Source organism: Falco rusticolus, chromosome 2 (assembly GCF_015220075.1).
Source record: "Falco rusticolus isolate bFalRus1 chromosome 2, bFalRus1.pri, whole genome shotgun sequence".
NCBI lineage: Eukaryota > Metazoa > Chordata > Aves > Falconiformes > Falconidae > Falco > Falco rusticolus.
Genome location: NC_051188.1, coordinates 80,589,207 through 80,596,836, shown reverse-complemented (window position 1 = coordinate 80,596,836; position 7,630 = coordinate 80,589,207). Strand labels below are relative to the sequence as shown.

The 7,630-nt window shown below is 41.8% G+C and overlaps 1 protein-coding gene across 1 annotated transcript; it reads right to left on the bottom strand.

Annotated features, from left to right (window-relative positions):
• Nucleotides 1–835: 835 nt before the first annotated feature.
• GATD3A (glutamine amidotransferase like class 1 domain containing 3A) lies at nt 836–7,589 on the bottom strand. The gene is made up of 7 exons (XM_037376723.1): nt 7,447–7,589; nt 5,233–5,285; nt 4,353–4,466; nt 3,864–3,983; nt 2,942–3,034; nt 2,477–2,633; nt 836–1,847 (listed from the first exon to the last, which is right to left on the bottom strand). The coding sequence occupies exons 1-7, from the start codon at nt 7,555–7,557 to the stop codon at nt 1,719–1,721; spliced, it is 777 nt and encodes a 258-aa protein (XP_037232620.1). The 5' UTR covers nt 7,558–7,589; the 3' UTR covers nt 836–1,718.
• Nucleotides 7,590–7,630: the final 41 nt, after the last annotated feature.

Genomic DNA, 7,630 nt, shown 5'->3' with positions numbered 1-7,630 from the left:
ACGGATTATTTGCACTGAATTACACAGTGGCAGTGTTCTAAATTGTTTCTTACCAACTTGACACTGAAAACTTCATGAATAATTCAACACATGAGCAAAAATGTTTCAGAATACGTCCAAACTCCACTTTAGGACCCATGCTTGCTACCAGATGTGGTTTCTGTGTATGATTTCTTTGTAACCACAATGGAGTTGGTGATCTGCACAAGAGATCTCTATGGAATCCCACAAGAAAACAGTGCCATCTTTGAAGTACAAATTCAGATCTTCTAAAATCCAAATGTGACTTTTTTTTAGTGACAAAAAATTAATCACATACCAAGAGGCTCCAGAAGCAAAAACACTTATTCTGTGAACACTGAGCAAGCTGAGCATGCCCACCCCTCCGACTCGAGCTTCATTCCTCCCCTTTGTTCTGCCCAATGAAGAAAAGCTATTCCACATCCCTAACAAGTCTTCAGCCACAGATGATACCTACCATACTCCAACCCAATCTAAGGCTTGTATATTTCATTTATAAAGCACGCAATTCTCCCTTAAAAATATGGGTTCTCTTCAGCATGTCTGTCATGTAAAAGAAACCTTAATACAAGATAAGGGGTGTCTTTTTGCTTGCTTGTTTTAGTTTGCGAAATGTTTTTGCTTCCTGCTGAATAGAAAGGTGACAAATAACTTGGAAGGCGGGAGGGGGGGGGGGAAAGAGACTCTGCTGGATTCTATATGCAAAAAATGCCCAAAGCTCTGAAGACAACTGAAAAGCAGATAAACTGCTAGAATGTATCAACCAGTCTAAGTTATCAAAGGCAGCTATCAAAAAAAAGTGAAGGGACAAGGATGAGATAAAGGCAGAAATTATTTATTTATACACCATTATTCCAGACATTCAATAATACTTCTTTGGAGAAAGCTTTATTACCCTAAAGCAGGGAAAGTGAGGGTAATTTTAGATTGGTTTTTCCAACCACTACTAGTCATACAACTACTTTAACATGGATATTATCCTTACAAATTGTGCGTCACATCAGCAGATATTTTCTTCTTCAAGACCTTTCTAGTAATAATGGGCCAATGGATAAATTTTTCAAAGTGCTAGTGCTGTGGCAGTAAAGATGTATCCTGCTGCTGACTGATACTCAGAATGGCTCCTTTGTGAAAGCAGGATTCTTTGAAATAGAAAACCAAAACAATATTTTAATTAACACCAAGCTAAATTAAGAGGTGGAAGACGTCTATTCTGTTGACAGGTCACAGGGTTTCATATCACAGATACAGACCTAAGCACATAAACCTTGAACCACACACTAAGTCCTTTCTACTCCCATTCTTCATCCAGTAGATATACTGGCACGGCATCTGCTGTATCTCTGTAACATATTTGCCCTCAGCTTCTGAAAGGACCTTTAGCCTCTTTTTGCCCTCCTCAAAATGACTTGACATTGGTGCATCAAGAGGACTGCTTCAGAATACATCAACACAACTCTCTCCAGCTGAAAAAGCTCAAGAAATCGCTCTGTGTCTCAGGCCAGACTGCTTGTACTCCATCAGCCCTTCTGCAGACCCCTCTCTCAGAAAGGGCATGGAAAATCCTGCAGCTGGGAATCAATCAGCTTCATATCAGCATTCACTGGAGTGTGAACAGGACAAGCAAGTGAAAATGTTTCCATTGATCCATATTATATTTGATACTACACTCTAAATTTAAACATTTGCATTTTTTTTTATTTTCCTGTTAATTTTAGCACATTCTTTACCATGGCCCCAATCCCATCGAAGATATTATGTAATTCTGTTTCACACATAAATGCTGGGGTAGTCACCACCTTGTTTTTTGTATCCACGTGGGCTTCGTAAAAGGGAGTTAAGGAAAATACAGCCTATGTCTCACTTGCAGATGCTGTCTGCAAAATAAACCACCATTGACAAAACCTCACAATTCCACTATTCTATAAAAAAGCACCTCCAAATACATTACATCCTCCAGCTGTAAAGGCAGCTGCAACCTGTCATCCAAGATACTAGAAGCTATTTTTGCCAGAACTACAAACACTGCAAGAGCAGTCTGTGGGAATGCTCAGAAACACAAGAAAACCTATAAAGCTCATTACGAATGTACTGACTGTAATATAATGTCTCCGAGTACAGTCTGATTACAGCACTAGCCTTCAGGAAAAGGAAAAAAAAAAATCTCAAAGAGAACTGACCAATTGTAATCCATGCAAATTTTATGTGCAAACTGACTCAGTATTTACTGCATTACCAGGTGTCCAATGGAGTTCTATGGCAATAACTGAGAATGATTTCATCTACACAACTGCGTACAGAAGATTCTAATCTTGCACTGTACTACATGCTATCTGCTATACACTGTGTATTCCCACTGAAATGTAAGTGGAAAAGCATAGATCCTGCGTATACCCATTACTGTAACAACACATTACTGAACTGTCTCAACGCGGAAATTAACAAGAAAGGATATAGTTACTTCTTTCACACAATGCTTTCCTCCCAGTTCTTTAATGGCTCCTGCAGTCCCAGCATAAGGCCACTTGCCACCTTCCTCTTCTTCGTGGCCCACAGTCACTTCAGCACCAGAGAGAACCTTTGCTGCCAACACTGGTGAAATGCAGCAAAGACTGCAACAAAAGGAATTACAAGAGCATTTCTACAATGGCACTCTTTCAAAACTTGGTCATAATTATAAAGATTCAAATGGACATGGTCCTACAAATCTGAAAGACATCACAAGGCAACTTCCACTCAGCATTTTCTTAGCTTCTTCTCTTACAAACATCTACATGCACATGCATCTTGAAAAAGCTACAACTGATACAGAATGGAAGATGCTTTTTCTAGTTCCAACAATAACAGCTGCACACATCAACAAAACATACATTGCCTCCATGCTCAGACAATCAAATGCCCCTCCAACTAACATACATACCCAATAGGTTTGCCCGCTTTGTGGAAGTCTTTCAAGACACGTTCAACTTCTCTGTTCACCTTGCAGTCTTTCCCATCAACAGCAAAGGTAGATCTGCCACAACAAGAAACTTTATACATACCTCAGTATAAACCTACAAACAGAGGTATCTGCCCGCCTGCCCCGAGACTGGCTCTCAAGGATCATCACAAACTTCATAGCTTCTGAAAGGCCGTTGGAAAAGCCTGTCATTGACCATCAATGCTTTAGCCAAAATGACTCACTTCTAAGGCTTTGATGTATCAGAAAGTTCCTTACCTGATATAAACACCTAAAAGCAAGATTACCTAATCAGCTTTCTAGGATTACTGACTAAGAAGTGGAACAATGTTTTCAAAGAAGAAAAATACATAAGAAGAAAAGGGAAATAACATTCAGGTTTCTCAAAGCCAACAAAGTGGCAGGTCAACAAAAAGATAAAAATTATTCCACATGGCTAACACTTTTTTAAAACTTTTTTTTTTTTACTTCTTTTTTTTAAGCTAGCTCTTGTTTCATTGTTTCTCATGTAAGAGGGGGCTTTTTGGTATGCAAAGAAACAGTATAACACTGGGTACACTTAAAACCATGAAGTTTTACCTTTGCTTCCCCCAGGCCCACAAAGAATCACCACAAAGGTAGGGGATAAAGGACTTCTTATGAATTATCTAAAATCCAGACACCAATATGAATTATCACTGGAAACCATCATGAACAGCACAGCTGAACTCTTAACACTTTGAAAGGAGTTTTCCTTATTAAGCAGTGGTTATATCTGTAGTAAATAAGGCCATTTATTGTTTCCTGATTTTATTGTTTCCTGATTTTATTGTGTGAATCATAGCGGATTACCAGTAGTTGACCATGAATATTTAGTTGAGTCTAATGCTTAGTGAGCACTCACAAGTTTTTAGCAGCTCCAAATCCACCAGGGAATATCACAGCATCATGGTCTGCTGTAGTAAGCTTAGCCAGGCTTGCGATTTTACCACGAGCAATCCTTGCAGATTCCACTAAAACGTTCCTTGAAGAACCAGAAATAAAACAATGAGATTATTTAAGCATTTGCGCACAGAAGAGCACAAAGAAAGTTTTGGCAGAGGAAGGGCAGGGGGAGTAAGGGAGGAAGCAAGAACAGTGGTACTCAGTAACTGAAGCCATTGATGCTTCTGAAATACTACTACTGGGAAACACAGGCATTAAGAAACTGTATATAATCAAGTCCAGGAAACTCATTTAATGTTTTCTTTCCAATCAAAATACTAGCTAGCATAGAGCTACTAAAACCAGTCAGCAAAGCACTGCAAGTGCATTTACAGGCTGCTGTGTCTGAAGAATGGCTAAGAGACTGGGGCTCAGTAGTCATGGAAAACACATTAAATGCAGACTTTACCTTGACTCAGCTTCAGCTGGTTGCCCTTTACTGTGGTCAATGACATGCATCTGAGGAACATCTGGAGCATACATTTGAACCTCAGCTCCCCCACGACTAAGGTGTACCAGTATGCTACAAAAATGGAGATAAAACACACTGAAAACCTTGTAAGAGAGTGTTTATCTGGCCCCTAAGTCTTGCTACAGATGTTCCACCACCTGATTTTGAAAGAAGAGGAAAAACACACATCCTACCAAAGCATACTGAGCACGTCAGGAGCAAAATCCTTGGATGTAACACCAAAGTGCAAAGCAGAACAGAAAATCAGCTTGAAGGCAGGGTGAGGCAAACTACAGATAGGTTTCTTTGTTCACTACTCTTATGCAGGCAATCAGGAACAATAAAAACTTCCTTTCTCATTGCAGGTCCCCAGGTGTTATGCAAGAGTCCCACGATTCAGATTACCTATGTGTACTTTTAATCTACGTCTAGGTGAAACATCTCTTAGCGATTAACACTAAGAGTTGATAACTCAACTTGAGTATTAACAGTTCTAGTGTTACATTTAGACCCAGGAACAGAAACGCAAAGTGATTATGAAATTAAGTCCTTACTTAACTCTCTTGAGATGGATTCTGGAACTCTGCATTTCTGTTTCTGAAGGAAAGACAGTATCTCTCAAACTCATTGCTCTCGCATCGCATGCATCTTTGGACAATCACACAGTACTGCAAGAAGACAGCCTGCGCTCCCAATTATGCTGTGAGAAAACTGTGAAGCTTCATCATACATCTTTCAGGGCAATTTTGATGGCCAGAGAGTGCAAAACTGAATTCAACAGACTGCTGTAATATAATGCAGACTTTTTTGGAGCCTACAGTTTCATAAAGCAACTTACGCTGAGGCCTCATGGATTTCTGTGCCATCGTAGACACCACAACCAGATAGCACCTGCAATAAGAAAACCAAGAGAGTATTTCAGGTGATACAAAACTTCCTAGAGGATCTTTCACAAGCCTTGTAGGATTTAAAAAAAAGAAAAAAAACACCAACAAAAAACCAACAACAAACCTCCGTTCACCCCCCAGAAAAAACAACTTGGCAACAAGCTCTCTACTAAGCCAGTCCACATCATGCTATTAGCACTGGTGTCACCATTTGACATAATGCAGAACTGACATTTCCTATTTATAGCCAACCACCACAGACAGGTCTCAGAAATAACTGTTGGCTTGTGCATTTATTCCTTACAGTTAATAAACTGACATGATATCCTTAGGTATGTTTTTATCGTGCACACAATGGGGTATTCTGAGTGTCATGTCATTCATGAAATGTCCGTATCTATGTGAAATGCCTTCTCAGCCAGATGCCTATCAAACAGAAGTGGGATAGAAGTGCAGTTTGAGATGGCACTTCAGATAAACTATTTTACCTGCTGCTGTATTTTGTCTGAGGATCAGTGTCTGAGATTAATAGCTAAATCACTTTGAATCCAACTACACTATATTAGCCATGCTTTTCCTTATTACCACAGTAATAATATTTTCAGTTTGTTTATACACACTGGAGAGTAAAAAGCACAAAGCAATCAGTTATTCTTGTGTGGGCTGAGAGTCTTTCATAAAGTAGAAGCAAGGAGATAAAACATTTTTTTAAAACATTGTAAGAGCAAAACAAAACCAGAAAATCCCAAAAGGATTATCTAGTTTCTGAAAGTATATATATATATATATATATATATATATATATATATATATATATATATATATGTATCTTTGTGGGTTTTTTGTTTGTTTGATTGGTTGTTTTGAAAGAAAATAATCCAGTTCAAGCGAGTCCATTTATTAACTTTACTCTTTTCCCTCCTGTTTTTTTCTGCTTTTAGAAGCTTAAAAGCTTTCAATCACCGACACATAAAGAGAAACTCACAACTAAAATTGTCTTAGTTAATAACATTGGACTACAAGGGGCTGTCAGATCACAACACCCAGACCTTTGCTCTCACAGGCATCCTACATCCTACCATCAGTTCACCAAATGAGTAAGATCCATGCAGTTCTTCTGCCTGTGTCAATCCCCGTAACAATGTCACTGCTCTGATATTTAAGAGCTGCCTTCTACCTTCCAACTTGTTATCTTTCATTTAATTTAGACTGAATAAACATACAAGCAACTGTGCTAAAGTTATTTTTGTAAGCAATGCTTCTTAAATGTTTTTGAAACTCACTGAAACCAAAGGACTAAAATGCTATTCTTCCTTCAGTACCTGCTTGGTGAAAAATCTGTCTTCTACCCTAGTCAGAAATTTGTCACTAATGTAAACAGCAGCATTTGTTTTCCACCCCCTATTTAAAAAGCTGTGATTTGCTAAAATTGACAGCATTCCCAGTAAATTACCTTTTAGACATTTGGACGGGCGCTTGGCCCACTGCTGAGCCAGCTCTGCCCCAAACAGATCTCTTCACAAAGACAATGCCTTCTTAATTCTTTATATTTTATGCTGTCAAGACCACACAAAGCTGGAGCTCCAAAGCCTGCCCACGGAGCTCCAAAGCAGGGTGTGCACTGGGGATGCCACCTACAGCCTCAATTTTCCTGTGACAATCTGTCGCTCCTCCAGCTCCCCGCTTTCTTTTGCATTTTTAACGTGCTCTACCTCACTCCTGCAGATGAGCATAGCCCCGTTTAAAGATTTTGCTGCATACTGCCAGCACCTCCCTCAGTTACGCTAGAAATTATTTCAAGTTCAGCTCTTTGTAACTCAACTCCAGGCTAGTAACAACTACACAGGAGCCAACTTCGACGCGTTTCCTACCCCTGCCCTGGCTTCCGCCAAGCCGCTCCATTCTGAACAGCTCCGTGTTCCCACTAACAGCTTCTCCCAGGGCTCTCCGGCCGCCGCCAACGCCAGGCGAGCCCCCCGGGGCCCACCACCCCCCGCCTCCCCCAGTCCCGCCGCCAAGGACGCGACGCGGGGGCTGAGGGCGGACGGACCCCGCCAGGCGGCACACAAGCACGCCCCGCTCCCCTCAGGCTGCTGCGCTGCCCCGGCCCCCTCCGCCCGCGGCCGCCGGGGCCTCCCCCACGGCGCGGCGCGGCCGTTACTCACCACAGCGACCCGGGCGCGGCAGCGCGGAGCGGAGCCGTGGAAGAAGGCGAGGCCGCCAGGCGCAGGGCGCCGCAGCACGGTACGCAGGGCCGGCCCGCAGGAGGCCAGCATGGCCGCGGGGAGCCGGGCAGGCCGCTGGGGGGGGCGGGCCGCGCCGCGCCGGGAGGCCGCTGCGGCCTTGGCG